The sequence below is a fragment of the Cygnus olor genome, chromosome 21 (assembly GCF_009769625.2).
Source record: "Cygnus olor isolate bCygOlo1 chromosome 21, bCygOlo1.pri.v2, whole genome shotgun sequence".
Classification (NCBI taxonomy): Eukaryota; Metazoa; Chordata; class Aves; order Anseriformes; family Anatidae; genus Cygnus; species Cygnus olor.
In genome coordinates, this window is record NC_049189.1 from 7861378 (window position 1) to 7879985 (window position 18608).

Sequence of the window (18608 nt, forward strand, 5' to 3'; positions counted from 1 at the left end):
TAAACGCCTATCCCAAAGCCCAGCGTTGCACCGGCTTTTCAATGATGATTTGACGGCGTTTTCCTGCTTCTGTTTCGCCTTTGATCTCCCAGACCGTGCCTGGGACCGGCAGGCGCCGCTGCGAGATGCGGCGCGGATGATTCAGTAAGCAACTTTATTTTTCCTTTTTACACCCCTAAAAACCTACTTCTCTTGAATAACGCTGACGTTTTGCTGCCGCTTTGGCCTTCTGCGGCATTTTTGCAAGTGCTGCAGATGGCAGGAAGCAGGAGTCGTTGCCCACCACCGGCCCCTGGGACCAAGTCCCAAAATTGCACGTGCATCGCAGCCTGTACGGCACTGGGGCCAAGAGGCTAAAATGCAGCTGCTGAGGAGGGTTGGGGCAGCTGCGTGCATCTTCCCTCCTGCAAGAGCTTTGCAAAAAAAAAAGGGAATCTTTCTGTTGGGAAAAGAGGAAGAAAAAAAAAAAACTGCAATAAAGAGAATGAGTGCATTTTCCCTCCTGGAAAAAAAAAATAAATTAAAAGTCTCATTGCAAGGAGGGGAATGAGTGCATCTTCCCTCTGCAAAAATACTTGCTTTGCAACAATGGGAATAAATGCATCTTTCCTCTGCAAAAAGTCTTTGCCATAAAAGGAACGAGTGCATTCTTTTTCCATGGCAAGAAAACTCTTTGCAGTAAGCGGAGTGAGCGCATCTCTGCACCTGCAAAAGAATTTCTTTACAACACAGTGAGCACGTGCATCTTTCCTTGGCAAAAATGAAAGGAAATGCATTCCAATAAGGGGGGTGCATTTTGCAAGAAGTGGTGTGCACCTTTCCTCAGGGGAAAAAAAATAATAATAAAATATCTTTGCAACAAGGGGAAAGCGCGATGCCCTCCCGGAGTCTTCCTGCCCTAAAGATGGAGCTGTGTGTGCACAGCCGGACTTCGCAGCCTCTTCCTCTCCAAAGCGGTTTTTTTTTTTGTTTTTTTGTTTTTTTTCCTGCCCGTACATGTGTTTCTGTTTTGTATTGTAGCATTTGTTCTGGCGGCTCATATTTACATTTTAAGTGCATCTGGTGGGTGGGCGCTAGGGGAGGAAAGGGAGGAAAAAAAAAAAAAAAAAAAAAAAAACACAACCTCCTCTTTCTGCAACAGGAAACACCACCAAAAATATTGCAAAGGCCCCGACTTGGTGCTTTCTTTATGCTGCACCCTTCGCCCTAAAACAGGTTTGCAATCGTGCCGAGGGGGGGGTGGGGGGTGGGGGGCGGGGGGGGGGCACGAAGTTGGGGGGGCACGGGAGGAGGAGGGAAGGGGGGGGCTAAAAAAAAAAAAAAAAGGAAGGAAGGCGGATCCACGTGGTTTAATGGGAGACAGACAGAGATCCCATTGTTCAAAATCAATAAAAAAAAAAAAAAAAAAAGCAGGGGCAGACAGAGGGGAAGGGACGGAGCCACCGGGGGGGGGGGGCGGCCCGAACTGCTCGACCCGGGGCCCCCGCTTAAATTTTTTTTTTTGCGCCCCTCCTATAAAATTCCCCCCCCCCCCCCCCCCCGACCTGGCCTCAAGCAAAAAACAAAACAAAACAAAAAAACTACCCCCCCCCCCCCCCCCCAAAAGTAGCAGCCGAGTAGCCGAAAAGGGCTGGAGGCGGCAGCTACACAAGCAGGGCCCCCCCGAGAGCGAGGGGGGGGGGGGGAAGAGGAGTGGGGGTCCCGCTGCCCCCCCCCCCCCCCCCAGCGGGCACTGCTCCCCTCCGCTTTCCTCGGGGGACTGGGAGGGGGGCTTTTTGTCTCTGGGCCCTTTTCATTTGGGGGGGGTGGGGGGGGCGGCTTTTATTATTTTATTTCTTTCCACCCGCAGCTCCGGTACTGTAACCTGGGGGGGTGCGACCGCCCCCCTTACAAACGACCCTTTCGAATCGCTCCTTTAAAAAACCCTGCTTTGTAACCCCCCCCCCGTTTTTCAACCCCATCGTCGCTAATCGCTCCTTTGCAACCCCCCCCCTCTTGCAACCCCCCCTTCGCACCCCCCGTTTGCAGCCCCCCCTTTACAACTCGCTGCTTTGCTTCGCCCCGTTTTGCAACCCCCCCCCCAGTTGCACCTCCCTTTGCAAGTCCCTTTTGCACCGCGTTTGCAACCCCCCCCTTTTGCAAATCGCCCCTTTGCACCCCCCCCTTTTACCACCCCCGTTTTACAAGCCCCCCCTTTGCAAATCGCCCCTTTGCACCCCCCCTTTTTACCACCCCCCTTTGCACCCCCCCCTTTGCAAATCGCCCCTTTGCACCCCGTTTGCAACCCCCCCCTTTGCAAGTCGCCCCTTTGCACCCCCCTTTTTACCACCCCCCTTTGCACCCCCCCCTTTGCAAATCGCCCCTTTGCACCCCGTTTGCAACCCCCCCTTTTGCAAATCGCTCCTTTCCCCCCCCCCCTTTGCGCCCCCCATTTACAAGTCATCCCTTTGCTCCCCCTTTTGCACCCCCCCATCCCCTTTCCCGCCCCCATCCCCTTATGCCCCCCCCCCAACCTCCCCCAGCCCCATTCCGGGGGGGGGGGGGGGGGGGGGGTTCCCCCGGCGGGCCCGGGGCCGTCTCTCCCCGCTTTGTGGCGGCCGCCGAGAGCTTGGGGGGGGGCCGACGAGGGGGGGGGGGCTGGGCCGGGCCGGGGCTGGGGGGGGGGGTTGGGGGGGGGGGGGGGGGGCCGGGCCGGGCCGGCGGCGGCGCTCGGCGGGTGACGGCGGCGCTCCCTCGGCAGGCGCCATGCCCCGGAGGAAGGCGGCGGGGCCGCCCTGGGAGCCGGGCCCCGGCAGGCGGCGGCCCGGGGCGGCGGCGACGGCGGCGGCGGGAGGGAGGCGGCGGCCGCGGCCGGATCGCGGCGGAGGAGGAGGAGGAGGAGGTGGAGGAGGAGGAGGAGGAGGCGGCGGCGGCGGCAGCAGCGGCGGCGGCAGCAGCGAGGAGGAGGCGCCCCGGGAGCGGCGGCCGCGGGACGGGAGCCCCGGCGGGAGGCGGCCCGGCAGGCCCGGGGGGCCCGGCCCGGGAGCCAACGTCGGGGGTCCAGGGCCCGGCGGGGCGGCGCGGGGCCAGGCCGTGGTCATCTGCGAGCCCGAGCACAGCAAGGAGCGCATCGTGAGCGGGGCGCGGGAGGGGCCCCCCCCCTGCTCCCCGCTGGGCACCCCCTTCGTGACCCCCCCCCTTCGTACCCCCCGCGTCCCCCGAGAACCCCCCAGCACCCCCTCTTTGCACCCTCAGTGCACCCCCCCTTTGCACCCCCCCCTGCACCCCCCTCTTCGTACCCCCCTTAACACCCCCCCTTTGCACCCTCCCTTTGCACCCTCAATGCACCCCCCCCTTTTGTACCCCCCTTTGTGCCCCCAGTGCACCCCCCTTTGCTCCTCTGCAGCCCCCGTGGCAGCTAATGCACCCTCTCTTTGTGCCCCCTAAAGGACCCCCCCCTTTGCACCCCCCAATCAACCCCACCTTTGCACCCTGCATTGCATCCCCTTATGCACCCTTTGCACCCCTACGTTGCACCCGTCGCACCCCCCCCTTTGCACTCCCATCGCCCCCCCAAAGTGCTGTCTGCACCCCATCTTTGCACCTCCCTGTTGCACCCCCCTAAACTGCACCCTCTTTGGACACCCCCCCCCCCCCCGCTGCACCCCCTCATAGCACTCCTTACTGACCCCCCTACTGGACTCCCCCCGTTGCACCCCAGTGGCACCCCTTCATCGCACCCTCACTGCCCCCCACTGCACCCCTTCACGCTCCCTTCCGTGGCACCCCGTAAAGCACCCCCTCGGTGAACACCCCCTTTTTGGCCCCCCTCCTGGCACCCCTCGGTGTCCCCCGTTGCACACCCGCCTTGCAGCCCCTAATGCGCCCCCCCAGTTGCACCCCTTTACTGCACCCCCTCACTGCACACCCATTACATCCCCAGTGCACCCCTTTAACGGGCCCCACTCGCCCCGTTGCACCCCTTTAATGCATCGCTTCATTGCACCCCTTTTAATGCACCCCCTAAGACACTTCATCCCCCCCCCGCTGCACCCCAATAACGCAGCGTTTCATTGCACTCCCCTAGAGCACGCCTCATTGCATGCCCCCACCTCACCCCTGCTAGGAAATATCCCCAAATTGTACCCCTTAAATGCATCCCCCAAATCCCATCCCCTTTACTGCACCTCCAAATCGCCCCCTTGCCTGCATCCCCAAATCACTGCCCAAGGTTGCGCCCCTTAAATGTGTTTTGCACCCCTAAAGTCACCCCCCCTTCATTGTGCCCCTTGACTTCTGCTTGCAGCTTGCCCCCCCTTATCAAAATCACTTCATTGCCCCCCCGAAGGCTGCATCCTATTTGCATCCCCTAAATTGTCCCCCAGCTCCCATTCTCAGATTGCACCCCTAATGTGTGCCAGTGGGCGGGGTGCAGGTTCCCCCTTTTTTTCCAGCACCAGGAGCCCCCCCCTCCTTTGTCCTAATTCATGCCAAAGGGAAGTCCAAAAATAGCTTTTGGGTTGTTTTGTCAGAGTTGACCCATTTGGGGAATTTTTAACCCAGCGCAGCGGTGAGAAATCCCATGTGCAACGTGGGGGTGCGTGCACGTGTGGTGCCCCCCACTTCTGCACCCCCTTCCAGCCTGCCCCCCCCCCCGCTTTGCATTTCAAGCACGCTGCTCCGCTCCCTTTTTTCCCCTTTTCCGCCTCATTTTGGGGGTTCCCCGGGCGGGCACACGCAGCTGAGCACGCGCTTTGAGGTTCCCGCGTGGCCGCCCCGGGCAGGCGGCTCCACGCATGCGCCCCAGGCAGCCCCCCTTTATTTTGGGGGGGGCCTTCCTAGGACCCCCCCCGCCCCCGGCTGCAAAGCCTGAGGTGCTTTTACACCCCGCATCCACCCGTCTGTCCGTCCCCACGCCCTGTGCTTTTCCTGCCGTTTATAGCTCCCTCTAACTTCGTTTGCTGCAAAAAGCAGAAACTGCAAAAATCGGTGCGAGACCGGACCCGGGTGGGTTTAAACGAGTGGTTTTAAGCCACGCTGATTTTCTTGTTCCTTTTGCAGCCCTGCGTATTTTCCTTCCCACCCCATGCATGGGGAGGCAAGCTGGCAGCAGCTTTTTTTTTTTTTTTTTCAAAAATAATCCACTTTTTTTGCACTGAACCTGGAAGATTAACCCTTTGCCCCCCGCCCCATGCAGACAGCTCATGCTGCATGTGCTCTCCTCTTTGCGGCTCTGCCTAGTGTCGCGGCATCCTTTTAGACGGGGAAAAAACGTAATTACTAATTAACCAGCACTGGGTGTTGTGCAGATCCCTGCTCCTTCCTGCAAAGAGCAAAACCCCACGTTTCAGACCCATTTGCCAGTGGGCAAGGAGGGGGAGCCAAGAAAGGGGAGCGTTTTGCTCCTGTTCCCTTCTGGGGGTGCAGCAGGGGCTTTAATGTCAAACTGCAAAAAATCTCCCTCGTCCCCCTACCATTTAGCTCAGAAATGCAGTTTCGATTGCAAGCTTGGATGCAAAATAAGGAAGGAATGGGAGAGCACTTGGAAGCTGGGATGTTCTGTAGACTTACCCTACCCCGCATGCAAAAAACCCCCACGAGATCGAGGTGGCCGCGGGAAGGCTGATGAATTCTCCCTGCCCATTGCAGAAACTCGAGGGCTCCAAGTGCCGAGGGCAGCTCCTGATCTTCGGAGCCACCAACTGGGACTTGATCGGCCGCAAAGAAGTGCCTAAGCAGCAAGGTGAGCAAAGCGCACTGCTGCGGCCCGCGTGTGCAGCACCGAAGCTGGCGCAGAGCAGCCCCAAAGCAGTATTTAATGCCGCGCGTCCTCTTTTCTTGCCTTTTTCCCACCAGCTGCATATCGGAACCTGGGCCAGAATCTGTGGGGGCCACACAGGTATGGGTGTCTCTCAGGTATTCAGGTGCGGAGCGTGGTGTCGGGACCGTGCGCGGCTCACAGCCTCCTCATCACCGCCGAGGGCAAGCTCTGGAGCTGGGGTGAGCGAAGCCCCCCAAAAAAACGATGCAAAACCTGGCGGTGCCACGCCGGGGGGCTTCGTCCTCCCGGTTTGCAGCCCCCAAACCGCTCGTTCTCGCTAGGTCGCAACGAGAAGGGGCAGCTGGGCCACGGGGACACCAAGCGCGTGGAAGCCCCCAAGCTCATCGAGGTGCTGGGCAGCGAGGCCATCGTGCTGGCAGCGTGCGGCCGGAACCACACGCTGGCTCTCACAGGTATGGGAGAAGTTCCCGCTTCCTGCAAAATGCCCTAAAACGGCCGCGTTTTCCCCTAATTTGACTTCTTTCCCTCTTCGTGGCTCGCAGAGAGTGGCTCCGTGTTCGCCTTTGGGGAGAATAAAATGGGGCAGCTGGGGCTTGGCAACCAAACGGATGCTGTTCCAAGCCCTACACAGGTAAATCCACTCCTCTCGATGCTTTCCCCTTTTTTTGAGGGGTGAAAAACACCACATTTTTGGTTTTTCATTGAAAAAGCCCCTAGCACAGCCCAAACCCCTGTAGGGTGCAAGGGCATTCCTATTGAAGATGCAGCTGGCTTTGAAATTGGGTGGACAAAGCACAACGTGGAAAAAAACATTTTTCAAAAATTTGATACAAATGTTGAAGGATTTGAGGGTTTCCCCATGCCCACCAGCCCAAACCTCTACCCTGAGGGTCGTCTGGTTCCCTTTTTCAGGTGAAAACCTGGGGCTTTAGGTCTGGATGTTCCTGGAGGTGAAAACTGGTGGCCAAAGAAAAGAAGCTGGGGTGGGGGTGAGCTCCTGGAGATGTTTCCTCCCGCAGGAAATTCAGCTTTTTGCCTTTTTCTTGACTTTTTATCCCCTTTCTGCTTCTGCAGATCATGTACAATGGGCAGCCCATCACCAAAATGGCCTGTGGGGCCGAATTCAGCATGATCATGGACTGCAAAGGAAACCTCTACTCCTTTGGGTGCCCTGAGTATGGGCAGCTGGGTACGGTAATATTTTGGGGCCTTTTTTTAAAGGTTTGAGCCATGATGTGGGGGGGTTTCTCTGCCTCCCTTTTCCCATCTGTGAAACGGTGAAATGGAGCTGGTGCAGCAGCAAAGCGCGACCTGCGCCGTGCTGCTCCCCTGTAACGCCAGCAAAAGTAAATCCCAAGGTGGGGTGCAAACCTAAAAATGTGAAGGGTTTGCAAGCGGAGAGGGGATGGCTTTGTAATGCGGTGCCCCTGCACAGGGCACAACTCAGATGGGAAGTTCATCGCCCGCGCGCAGCGGATCGAGTACGACTGCGAGCTGGTGCCACGCCGCGTGGCCATCTTCATCGAGAAGACCAAAGATGGGCAGATCCTGCCCGTCCCCAACGTGGTGGTGCGGGACGTGGCGTGCGGGGCCAACCACACGGTGAGGAGTCAGAAATAGGATCCTTTGGGTTTTCACACCGAGGGCTTTGCTTTTCATCACCGCATCCTTTTTTTGCAAATTTGTTATTGCGGCAAAAAAAAATCCATCCCTTCCTGCTGCTTCCCCCTGCTTCAGTTTGTCTTACTAAGCTGTGGCTAAGCCCATACCTTTGGCTTTTTTGGTGCTGGAGAGGAGCAGGAAGGAGTGGACAAAGGCTGGGGTGCCAATCGAAGATTCAGGCCTCTGTACCCACACATCCCCTCAGCAAACCCAGCTGTGACCTGCAGTTGCCCACTCTTACTGTTTGCAGCATGCATTTAGGGATAACAAGTTTGCGGTGTGCTTTTAGGGATAAAAAGTTTGCGGCATGCATTTATGGACAGAAATTTGCAGGGTGCATTTACGGGTAAATTTTTGCAGCCTGCGTTTAAGGAAAAGTTCTTTCACCATGCATTTAAGAATAACGGTTTGCAGCATGCACTTAAGGATAAGTATTTGCAGTGTTCATTTATGGATACAGATTTGCAGCATGCATTTAGGAGGAAATGCAGTGCACATTCAAGGATAAATAGTTACAGCGGGCATATAAGGATATAGATTTGCAGGGTGCATTTAAAAAGATAAATATTTGCAACATGCATTTACAGATAGAGATTCACAGGGTGCATTTAAGGATAAGTACTTGCAGCACGCATTTATGGATAGAGATCTGTGACGTTCACTTAAGGACAGATTTGCAGGGTGGGTTAGGAGGAAATACTTGTGGCATGCATTCGAGGACAGATTTGCAGCATGCACTCAAGGACAGAGAATTTACAGTGCGCATTCAAGAATAAATAGTTGCAGTGTGAGTAGGCTCACACTCTGGCAGGGTGTATTTAAGGATAGAGAACTGCAGCGTGTGTTTAAGGGTGACGCTTGCAGCAGGCGTTGCAGTGTGTGCTGCAGTGCGTGCAGTCGCTGCAGCTTTCCCTGCGCCGAGCTGCCCGGCTCACCGCGGATGTCCCTCCGTCCCCAGCTCGTCCTGGACTCGCAGAAGCGTGTTTTCTCCTGGGGCTTCGGCGGCTACGGGCGGCTGGGCCACGCGGAGCAGAAGGACGAGATGGTGCCGCGGCTGGTCAAGCTCTTCGACTTCCCGGGCCGCGGGGCAGCGCAGATCTACGCCGGCTACACCTGCTCCTTCGCCGTCAGCGAAACAGGTGGGTGGCATGCCCCAAGCCCTTAATTTTGGCCTATTCAAGCAAATCTGCCGTTATTTACATCGCCATGGGGATGCTCGAGGCGGGAGGCACGGACCTGACTGTGTGTTTTCATGGCTTGCAGGCGGCTTGTTTTTCTGGGGTGCCACCAACACCTCCCGCGAGTCCACCATGTACCCCAAAGCCGTGCAGGATCTGTGCGGCTGGAAGATCCGCAGCCTGGCTTGTGGGTGAGTGGTGGACCCCCCAAATCTCCTTTTCCTGGTGTTTGGCGTGCTAGGAGGGGGGGGTTGCTGGGACCGCGGGTCACTGCCTTGCACCCCACTGTAGGAAGAGCAGCATCATCGTGGCGGCAGATGAGAGCACCATCAGCTGGGGGCCATCTCCCACCTTCGGAGAGCTGGTAAGGACTGACCAGCACCCAGCCATCCAGCACCCAGATTTACCCATCCCTCCCCCCAAATCATTTGGTGCAGGGGCTCTGGGTGTTGTGTGTCCCCCCCCCCCCCCCCCCCCCAAGCTGATTATTTAGGGGGCGTGCTTGCGTTTTGCAGGGCTACGGGGACCACAAGCCCAAGTCATCGACAGCTGCCCAAGAGGTGAAGACCTTGGATGGGATCTACACGGAGCAGGTGAGCAGGGACCCGAATACGTGCACCCTTGGGTTCTTCCAACCCACGGGAGGCTGTCACCCTTGAGATGCTGTCACCCTTGGGCTACCAAACCGTGGGACAGTGCCACCCTTGGGTTGTTCCCACCCGTGTAATGCTCCCAACTGCTGCCACCCCTGCGATGCTGCCACCCATGGGCTGTGCCTACCCACTGGGTGCTGCCACGCACTGGGTGCTCCCACCCATGGGACGCTCCTCAAGCATGGCCCCGTATAAAGAACGGGGGTTCCAAGTCAGCAGGAAATGCTTTTGCCTCAGTTTCCCCTTCTGCCCCCAGGTGGCCATGGGCTACGCCCACTCGCTGGTGATCGCCCGTGACGAGAGCGACGCCGAGAAGGAGAAGCTGCGCAAGCTGCCCGAGTACAACCCCCGCACCCTCTGAGGGGCCGGGGGGCAGCCGAGCCGCCCGCCCCGGTTTTCCAAGCGATCCGCGGTTTTAACTACCTGTTCTCCTACAATTTCCAAAGCGTTGGGTTTTTCCCTTAGCACCACGGCCAAGACCTTCCCCCGTGGCTGTTTGAGTTCCCATCCCGACCCTAGCAGGACCTTTTGGCACATCCAGGCTTTTTCATTGTTGTTTTGTTGGTTTGGTTTTGTTATTTTTTTTCTCTTTTCTCTGCTGTTTCGCACAGAAAGGAAGGTGCCGGCTTCGCCTGAACAGGTGTCCATTTTTTTTACTATTCTTTTTCCTTTTCCTAGCCACAAATTTCCCCACAAGCACCCAGCTGCGGGCTCAGAGCAAAACTCAAGCAAAACACCGCAAAATGCCTTTTTGCCCTGCAATATTGCATTTTTTTTGGCATTTCTCCCAAGCAGCCTCCACTTTGGGTGCTGTAATTGTGAGGTTCTGATCCCCAGCATCCCTTTTTCCCAGGAGGATTTAGGGACAAACCTGTTGTCCCTCACTCTCGGGGGACAAAGCGGGTCCTCTCCCCAGCCCTGCATCATTTGGGGGCTGGATGCCCCCAAGCTGCCTGCCCCCCGCTTTCGCGCCCCCCAGCCCCCCCCCGCTGCCCATCCCAGGGCGATCTCAGGTATGAAGAGCGGGCCCTGAAGCGTCATGCAAGCTTTTCCCTTTTTTTTTTTGTTAATTATTATTATTTTTATTATTATTATTATTTCCACTGCCTGGTATCTGCCAAAAGCCCCTCCTCAGGCAACGCTGTGCACTGTGCTGGAGAAACGAGGTGCCTTTATACGCAGAGCCCGGCTCTGCCTCCACAAAACCCAAGGGTGTTTTTTTTATTATTATTTTATTTTATTTTTTAGTTTTTAGGGTTTATTTTGATTTTTTAAAATTCCTTTCCACTCTCCCTGGCAGGTCGCTGGCGGTGCGCCACATGGCCCTGCGGGGAATTTTGCAGTACTTTATGGAAAAAAAAGAATTAAAAGGGGGTTCTTTATGTTTGCTTTGGGGTTTATTTTGGGGTTTGTTTTGGTGTGTTAGAGTCAAAACTTCCAGGACAGGGAGAGCAGCAGGGTGGAGAAGTTGGATATTCTGTTTTCTTGAGCAATACTAGCATTTGCTGCAAGTACCCAGCCCTTCCGAAAATGGGTGGTGAGGAGGTGGGTGCATGCAGCACCCCACAACGGGGCTTTTCTAGCCTTATCCCCCAATTTTTTCTACCTGCAATGAATATTTCAGGGTCATCACCATCAGCTGCCTACCCCAAATGGGTACGAGGGGATGCTGCGGACTGTGTCATGATAGGGGTGGAAAAAACAGCAAAACCCCCACTTTCACCCCCCAAAAGCAATTTGGGCTTGTCCTGCTTTTACACAAAATATTTGAGGCTCGAATCGGTGCTCCTGGTAATGTTCTCCCCCATGTGCCGCCGTGTCCTGGCAGCGGGCGAGCGAAGGAGGAGGCTGGAAGAATAAAATAATAATAAACCACGAGGCTCTCGGAGCAACGTTCCTTTTAGGTGAGACAACAGGTTCCTGGTTTAGTGCTGTAATTGTCTTCTTAATGTTTTTTTATATTTCTTGGAGTAAATGTTTAAATAAACGACGTCATTGTGTACACCCCTTGGCTCTGCTCCTCGGCCCCGATGCACACCCCAGTCCCAAAGGTTTGGCTGGGAGCAGGGAGTGCAGCCTGCAGAAGCACCCCTGAGTACCCTGTCCTGGCATCTCCCCATCTTTCTCCCTGCCCCCTTTTTCTTTGGCTTTTTAACCAGAAGGGACGGGGATGCTCTTCCCTCCCCTCAATGCAACACGGGCCCTGCCCCAGTATTGCCAAAAGCAAATCCACAGCCGTTAGAGGGCACCATCCTGCTGCTGACACGGCCCTCCGTCCCAAAACAGCTCCCCACTATTTCCCTGGGATTTTGCAGGCAAACAGCAGTGCGTGCATGTATGTGCATGCGCGTGTGGTTTTGTGCACGTATGCATTTCTTTGTGTGCATGTGTTTGTCCACGCATGAATTTTTGTCTGGGCTCTTGTCCACGCGCGCGTTTTTGTGCACGCATCTGTGCATTTTTTTTCCATGCATGTATATGTGCCCATCCTTTTGTGCATACATGGCTGTTTGTGTGCATGTGCATGTGTTAGGCATTCATATTTTTGGTGCGTTCATGCATATTTTTTGAGCCTGCATGTGTATTTTTGTGCATGCATGTATGGGGACCTTTTTTGCACACATGCACGTGCCTTTTCCCACATGCAGCACTGCAGCAGGACTGCATAATGCCACCAAGCTCTCTTCCCCGCACCCTTTAGATATGTCTTTAATTCGTGTGCTGGGAGAGCAACGCGAATGTCCCATCACCTGCTGTCAGCCCACAGCATCGTGCCAAGAGCACCACAAAAAAATAATAAATAAAAAAAAATCACCCCATTTACAGCAAAACTTCAAGCCTGAGCACCCAGGAAGAGGCAGGAAGCTGGGAGCAAGCCGCAGCCCTGGTTTATTTCCAACAGGGAGCTGGGGGGGCCACTGCTGCTGAAGGCACTTGCAGGAATGGGGAGAAGGATTTGGGGGGGAAAAAAAGGAGGAAAGCCAGGGTGGCTCAGAGCACCATGCGCCACCACTTGAAGGCGAAGGGCTTGCGGCGGACGTTGGTGCCGCAGTGGACTTCTCCGGAGTGGACGTGGTAGGAGAAGTAGTCGTTGATGAAGGTGCAGGAGAGCCCCAGGGGCTCGAGCAGCGCCCGCATGCGCTCCTCCAGGCAGCACTGCCCGGCCACCAGTGGCCCGAAGGGCTTGGGGATGCCCAGGTGCCTGCCCAGCACCAGCATGTTCACCTGCGGACGGATGGATGGCAGCATGCAACCCTAAATTCACAGCGAGCCCCCACCCCTTCCCAAACCATCCCTGCAGCTCCTTGTTACCATGTCAGGGAAAAACGCGTTGGCGTGGGCTTGCTCATTGCCTTGGAAGAGCTGGGGGATGTCGATGATGTCCTGCTCGGCCAGCCCCAGCTCCCGCTTGAGGATGTCCCGGTTCCAGCTGATGCAGTTCTGCCGGCGAGGGAGGGTGGCGAGGGGGTCGGGGGGGCTGGGGGGCTCGGGGGGCCGGGGAGTGGGAGCGAGAGGTAGATGGGGAGAGAGGGAGGGATGGGGGAGTGGGGGGACAGGGTTGGGATGGGGATGTAGACATGGAGATTGGGAGAGGAAGAGATGGACGGACAGAAGGATGGGGAGGTGGGGAGATGGACAGAGGGATAAGGAGGTGGGGAGATGGACAGAGGGATAAGGAGATGGGGAGATGGACAGAGGGACGGGGAGGTGGATGGGGAAAAGAGGGACAGCGGGGTGGCCAGGGAGGGGTGCAGAGCATCTCCTCGCTCCCCTTCCTCACCTGCACGTAGCTGTTGAATTTCCGGAGCACTTCGTTAGCCAGGATCTCGTTGATGGTTGGCTTGGGCACCGCCTGCAGTCCTGCAGCACAGAGGGGGAGCAGTCTCTCACCCCATGCTGGGAGGACACATTGGGGGGGGCGGGGCTGGCAGGGTCCCCCAGCTTCCCTACCCTGAAACATTGCTGCCTCTCCAAAACCCTGCTCTTGTTTCTCCTTGAAGAGTTGGTAGCAGGCGCTGGGGCTGGCCAGGAGCAGCCGAAAACCCTGGGGACGGAGAGGGGTGATTTGGGGGCAGCAGTGTGATGGCTGCACCCTACAAAATGCACCCCAGGCAAGGGCTGCCTACCTTCCGATCAGGAGCGGGGATGAAGCTGAGGAACTCATCGACGTGCCCGACGTGGAGCCAGTCGGAGTAGAGCTCCACGGGTGCTTGCACCCGCTGCGCGAAGAGGAAATCCCGCACAGCCCTGGCCATCCGCCGGCCGCCGAACCTGGGGGGCACGAGTGGGGTGACAGCCCCAGGGTGAGGGGCACCTCTCGGCGGCATACCCCCAAAAAACCCGGCCCCTCACCTGGGGAAGCTGCTGCCGATCAGGATGCGGCCCAGCGGGTACTCCTTGCCCCCCACCGTCACCGGCGGGCTGACCTCCAGGTTGCCGAAGGAGTCGAGGCTGGAGGCATCCTTCAGCACGTCCCGAGCCACGTAGCCAAAATCAGGGCCCTCGGGGGGGGGAAAGCAAGGATGACTTTAAAAGCCCTTCTCAGGGATGCCAAAACCCCAAAGCACAACGCCCCTTTACCAAATGTGCCTGCTGACTCAGCTAATCCTCTTCCCATAAGTGCAAAAACAGAGATGTATCCATTATAGAGGCACAGATTCATCAGGGTTGGAAAGGACCTTCAAGATCATCACATCCAACCATCAACCTGACCTACTGAGTCCCACCACTAAACCCTGGTCCTTAGTGATTTATCATCATCATCATCATCATCTTGCAGACTGCCTCAGTGTAGCGATACGCCTCGCTAATGCCAGGAAGGTAGGTGGACGGAGAACACGTCCCATGGGTACCAGGATGCTCTTGACGGGGAAATCCTTCAGCCCTAGGTCACGGGGTGAGTCGAAGACCACAGGGAACGTCTTATGGGGGGCTTGCACATAGCCAAATTCAACCTCATCCTGTGGAGGCAGCAGAGAAGAGGGGGGAGCCCCGTGGAGCTGCAGGGCTGCACCCCAGGGGGGTCTCAGCCCCCTCGGGCACCCACCTGGATCCAGCGGTCGTTGCGGTTCTCTGGCAGCGGGCAGATGGTCACAGGGCACTTGGCTTCCTCAGCCATGGCGCTGACGGCTGCCACAAAGTCCTCGTTGTCCTCCACACTGGGAATCGAAGAGGCACAGAGGTGGGGATGCGGCGGAGCCAGGCAGGATGTGGCCACCGCATGCCACCACCCACCTGCACACGAAGACCTCCAGCGGCGCCAGCGTGTTGGGCGTCATGATCCAAGGAGCCACGCGGAAAACCACCGTGTCCGTGAAGATCGGTATCTCCAGCAAGCCCTGCAAGGATGGGGGGGCCACAAGGATGGACCATCGCTCCCCCCTTTATGTGTAAAACCCAGCCCGATTTATGGCGTTACCTTCTCGGGGCTCTCCAGCAGAGTGACATGGAAGGACACCAGCCCTGAAAAGCTGGCGTCGGGGAAGGAGAGCCCCTCCACGAAGAAGGTGCTCTCCTCCTGGTGCCGGCTGGGCTTCACGGCGTAGGCGAGCTTCTCACCCCCCAGCACGTGCTTGTACTCCTCCAGCGAGACGCTGTCTGCAGACACAAGCCGCGCCCTTGAGTGCCCACCCTCGACCTGCAGGGTTTCACCTCCGCTTCTTCACTTAAAGCCTTGCGACAGGGGCAGCTCGCCCCGCGGCCACTGCGCCGGGCATCGGGCTTGCACGTGGAGCCTTGCGGCGAGCACACCACCATCCGGCACCCTCACCAAAAGCAACCCCCCCCGGCATGCAATTGAGAGGTGTCTGCTCTCATTTTACCCACCCCACCCCATTAACACAGGGGTCTACAGCGGCCCCCCGCCCTGGTGCCGGCACTCACTGCCGCCGTAGAAAACGCCGACTTTGTCAGCGTCGCCGAAATCCACGTGGAGAACAAGGCGGTGGCCGGTGAAGATGGTGCGGGGACCACGCGTCCGCAGCACCATCTGCGACATGTCCTTCAGGTCTAGGGTGACAGCGAGGACAAGTTGGGGAGGAAAGTCATGGAAAGCAAGGAAAAGCAGAAAAAGTGAGCCAGGTGTGCAGCGGTACCCTCGTAGGAGCGCACGGCGGTGTCGCGGTTATCCATCACCCGGCTCTTGGGGTCGTCGCGGTCACAGTTCACCAGCAGGATGGCGCCGTGCCCGTCGGGACCCCACATCCATGTGGCCTGGGGACAGCAAAGCGGGGCTGAGGACACCGTCAGGGACAGCGATGGGGTCGGGGGCTGCAGTCCCCACATTACCTTGTCCATCAGCGTCCTGCCCACTGACCCGCTGCGGCTGGTGTCGGCATCCAGTGAGACGTCTGCGGGGACAGGGATGCTCATCGGGGCGGGCGCCGCAGTGACACCGCGTTTTAGGGACAAAGCAGCCCAACTTACCCACGCAGGTGAGGTACAGCATGGCTCTGCCCACCGGCACCCCGCTGGCCTCCCCAAAATAGGAAATCCTGACCTGCAACACAGCCGGCGAGCTCAGAGTCATCCAGAGAGGGGCTGGATCCTCCTGGATGGCCGGCACCAACCTTTTCATCACCGACGTCCTTGCTGAGCGCCTCCATGGTCAGCAGCACCTCGGTGCTGGCGGCCAGGGGCCAGCGGCAGACGCTGGAGGGCAGCTTCACGCTCTGCGTCTCGTGCACCACATAGACCTTCACGCCCGGTGTCCCCTGCACGTGGAAGGCAACGGCATCTTTGGGCGCCGACCTGGGGGGGAGCGCAGCAGTGAGAGCCACAGGGGTGCTTTGGGCACTGCTGCAGCGGTACAGTGCTAGGTGTGCAGGTGTAACAAGTCCTGCAAGGTGCGATTGCAACAAACCCTGCAGAACGCGAAGAATCTTGCAATGTGCAGCAAGTCCTGCAATGTTTGATTGCAATGAATCCTGCAAAATGTAACAAGTCCTACAACATTGAATCAAAGCCGGCAGTGTCCAGCTGTGACAAATCCTGCCATATTCAATTGCAACAAACGCTGCAAACTGCAACAAGTCCTGCAATATTCAACTGTGACAAATGCTGCCATATTCAAATGCAACAAAACCTGCAATATGCAACAGCAACAGATCCTGCAGCGTTCAGTTTTGTCAAATCCTGCCATATGCCACCAATGCTGCAATATTCGTTTATATTCAACTGCAACAAAAACTCAGAGCATATTTATTATTATTATTTTTGCATGGGGTGTCCCAAACATTTGCAATTTGCCCCGCAGCAGCAAATACATCCCCGTCAGAGCGAAGCAGAGCCATGACAGTTGCAAGACCCAAGATGGGGCCGGAGGGAAGTGCCGGCGGCCAGGCAGGCTGCAGCCTGCATCGCTCGTGCCAGCGCAGAGGACATGGCCGGGGCAGGATCCATCCGCAGGGACCTGCTGAAGTGCCGTGAGGAGGGGGGAGAACCCCCCCCTCCTGCTGCTGCTGGTGCCCATGGGTCAGCAACCGTGTTTTGGGCAGCGTGGAGATGCACAAAACAATAGAAAATGCAGAACCGAACCAAGTTGGAAAATAGAAAAGCAAAACTTGCTGCTGGAAAGAACTTGAAACTGGGCTGGGGCCAGCAAAGCTGGTAAAACACACAGATGGCTGGAGGTAACGCCCCGGTAAGCAGCGCCTCCACGGTTTAACTCTCTGGACTCCCCTGAACAGGGGAATAATTCTACTTCACCCCGATCAGAGGACGCAGGAGCCCCTGGCATGGGATGCTCAAGTGAGGAAGAGAAGTGCAGCCAGATGCACCACCTGGAGCTCCCTGGGGGTTTTTGCACCCAAAAGCTCTTTCTCCTTGGTGTTTGCAAACTCCTCCTTTGCATCCCGAGCACTGTGCAGCCGCCACGGGCACTGGTGGGTGCAATCCCACCCTACAGCGAGCACCAGTGGGCGCGATCCCCTTCCTTCAGATGCTGAGACCCCCTGGGGAGCCCACCCGGCGCAGCAGCATTGCCTCCCTTGGCTCAGCCCACCCACCACTATTTTTACCCTCTCCTCAACTAATCCAGCCTTTAATTCCTCCAGGAAGAGGGGGAAAAATAAGCCAAAAGCAGGTTTTTGGATACCGTGGCCACTTACCCCACGACATCGAGGGAGAGCTCGGTGCCCAGCACGCAGACGGTGCTGGTGGGGCGCTGGGTGCAGAGGTGGACACGGCGCTGCTGGGCCATGCCGGCGGCACCCTTGGGTGCTGTGATGGGCGGCACGAGGGGATTATAAAGCCTGGCCGCGGGGAGGGGATTAACCAACGCTTGGCCTGATCCCACCTCTGGGCTGTCAGCTGGGTGCGCACTGCTGAGCTTTCCGGCGACAAAGCATGAATCAGCGGCAGGGGAACGCACCCCAAGAACGCCCCCAGCCTCTGCTTTCTCCCAAACGGTGCTTTTTTTCCCCAACATAACAAAGAAACGCTGCCACCCTGGAGAACCCCACGCCATAAAATATTCAGTGCGACACCAGAGCTGAGCTGGTGGCGTGCCAGCACAGGGCTCAGAGGGGTTTTATTTCCCGGTGCCGCCGCGACACGCTCCTCCCAGGGCTCCTTGCACAGACAACAATGAAAGGTTTTATTCTCCCAGCTGGGAAAAAGCAACAAAACTGCTTTAATGTTTCTTTTTTTGGGCGCGACCTCGGCGCTTTGCCCATCCGTTGCACGGGATGGCATCCGGGACGTCACCTGCATTAGGGACAGCAAAACCCACTGCAGTTTGGCCCATCTTTGTTTTAATTAAAATCCTCTTTGGGGCGTAGGAGAGGCCTTTGTTGATGCACCTGTCCTCCTCCAACTCACAGCATTGTGGGGGTCACGCGCTGCTGAAATTCAATATTTCACCTCCGTGCTGGGGCTGGGGAAGTTGGGAAACTCAGCCAAGCCCCATCCATGGGGAAAATCAGGTTGGAGGGACAAGAAATCACCTTTTTTCCAAAACCAGGGCCCTGAAATGGGACGTGTGACCCTTCTGGTACTTTGCACCATGTATCACAGCCTGCAAATTACCCCATAAAAGTGTTTTTAGCCCCACAGTAGCTGCCAGGTCAGCACTGCCATGTGCCAGAGCAGCTTGGTGCTGCTTTTGGTTCCTGCTGCCACTTCCTGCTTGCCCAGGCCAGGGGCACAAACACGACACGGGGCAGCGCCGCAGCTGCTTGCAAAGAAAAGGCGGAGAGGAACAGAGGAGGGAGCAGCTGCAAAGGGGGAAAAGATCGCAGGTGCATGGAAGAGTTGGTGCATCAGCAGGAGGATGTTTACGGAGCTGTTGCAATGGGTAAACATAAAGGGGAAAAAGAAATGCTCTCATTGGCATCTGGGAAATGCTTTGCACAA

The 18608-nt window shown here is 57.1% G+C and overlaps 2 protein-coding genes across 4 annotated transcripts; one reads left to right on the forward strand and one right to left on the reverse strand.

The window, feature by feature from the left end:
- Positions 1 to 11258, forward strand: RCC2 (regulator of chromosome condensation 2). 3 transcript variants are annotated; one of them, XM_040533428.1, is made up of 14 exons: positions 11 to 144; positions 1142 to 1215; positions 2741 to 3111; positions 5629 to 5722; positions 5836 to 5979; positions 6082 to 6213; positions 6304 to 6392; positions 6836 to 6950; positions 7197 to 7363; positions 8382 to 8562; positions 8687 to 8792; positions 8893 to 8965; positions 9117 to 9194; positions 9511 to 11258. In XM_040533428.1, the coding sequence occupies exons 1-14, from the start codon at positions 137 to 139 to the stop codon at positions 9613 to 9615; spliced, it is 1737 nt and encodes a 578-aa protein (XP_040389362.1). In that variant the 5' UTR covers positions 11 to 136; the 3' UTR covers positions 9616 to 11258. The 3 variants fall into 3 exon arrangements, with proteins under 3 accessions (XP_040389360.1, XP_040389362.1, XP_040389363.1); XM_040533426.1 differs by having other exon boundaries at positions 1 to 144; positions 5836 to 6213; XM_040533429.1 differs by lacking the exon at positions 11 to 144 and having other exon boundaries at positions 1066 to 1215; positions 5836 to 6213.
- On the reverse strand, positions 10509 to 17692 carry LOC121058199 (protein-arginine deiminase type-1-like). Its single transcript, XM_040533425.1, has 16 exons — positions 17363 to 17692; positions 15824 to 16004; positions 15681 to 15753; positions 15543 to 15604; positions 15350 to 15467; positions 15138 to 15263; positions 14674 to 14852; positions 14490 to 14593; positions 14302 to 14413; positions 14108 to 14215; positions 13608 to 13756; positions 13382 to 13526; positions 13206 to 13299; positions 13036 to 13115; positions 12567 to 12695; positions 10509 to 12479 (listed from the first exon to the last, which is right to left on the reverse strand). The coding sequence occupies exons 1-16, from the start codon at positions 17680 to 17682 to the stop codon at positions 12246 to 12248; spliced, it is 2214 nt and encodes a 737-aa protein (XP_040389359.1). The 5' UTR covers positions 17683 to 17692; the 3' UTR covers positions 10509 to 12245.
- Between the last annotated feature and the right edge of the window lie 916 nt (positions 17693 to 18608).

Excerpts from the sequence above, each read along its gene's own strand:
- RCC2 (XM_040533426.1), top strand. Across the intron at positions 6,214-6,303 it reads CCACACGCTGGCTCTCACAG|AGAGTGGCTCCGTGTTCGCC; the intron begins GTATGGGAGAAG and ends CGTGGCTCGCAG. Across the intron at positions 6,951-7,196 it reads CCCTGAGTATGGGCAGCTGG|GGCACAACTCAGATGGGAAG; the intron begins GTACGGTAATAT and ends GCCCCTGCACAG.
- LOC121058199 (XM_040533425.1), bottom strand. The coding sequence starts at position 17,682 with ATGTTGGGGAAAAAAAGCACCGTTTGGGAGAAAGCAGAGGCTGGGGGC. Across the intron at positions 13,527-13,607 it reads ATCGGCAGCAGCTTCCCCAG|GTTCGGCGGCCGGCGGATGG; the intron begins GTGAGGGGCCGG and ends CGTGCCCCCCAG. Across the intron at positions 13,116-13,205 it reads AGAGGCAGCAATGTTTCAGG|GACTGCAGGCGGTGCCCAAG; the intron begins GTAGGGAAGCTG and ends TCTGTGCTGCAG.